Here is a 201-nt window from a genome sequence, read left to right on the forward strand (position 1 = left end):
AAACGCCCGCAACGCCTTCACATCGAAGCCCCCCGGCTTCCCTCCGGTATGCGGGGCGTCCCCCGGGCGTCCGGGCCCCTGCTCGAGCAGCACGCTGAACAGCCTGATGGGGGAGCACAGGATAAGGAGGCGGGGGTCAGGAGTTCGGACCCCCCCTTCCCCCCTCCCTTCTCCTCGGAAAAGTACAAGTCCCAGTAACTG

General features: G+C 66.7%; 1 protein-coding gene across 1 annotated transcript in view; it reads right to left on the reverse strand.

Moving 5' to 3' along the window:
* Nucleotides 1-201, reverse strand: part of CACNA1F (calcium voltage-gated channel subunit alpha1 F) — a 22,830-nt gene that overhangs the window by 20,038 nt on the left and 2,591 nt on the right. The window contains exon 5 of the mRNA XM_024745231.1: nucleotides 7-103. Within this exon, the coding sequence (XP_024600999.1) occupies nucleotides 7-103 (97 nt within the window). The remainder of the gene's footprint in view (nucleotides 1-6; nucleotides 104-201) is intronic.

This window comes from Neophocaena asiaeorientalis, unplaced genomic scaffold, assembly GCF_003031525.2.
Source record: "Neophocaena asiaeorientalis asiaeorientalis breed wild unplaced genomic scaffold, Neophocaena_asiaeorientalis_V1.1 scaffold1418, whole genome shotgun sequence".
Taxonomy (NCBI): domain Eukaryota; kingdom Metazoa; phylum Chordata; class Mammalia; order Artiodactyla; family Phocoenidae; genus Neophocaena; species Neophocaena asiaeorientalis.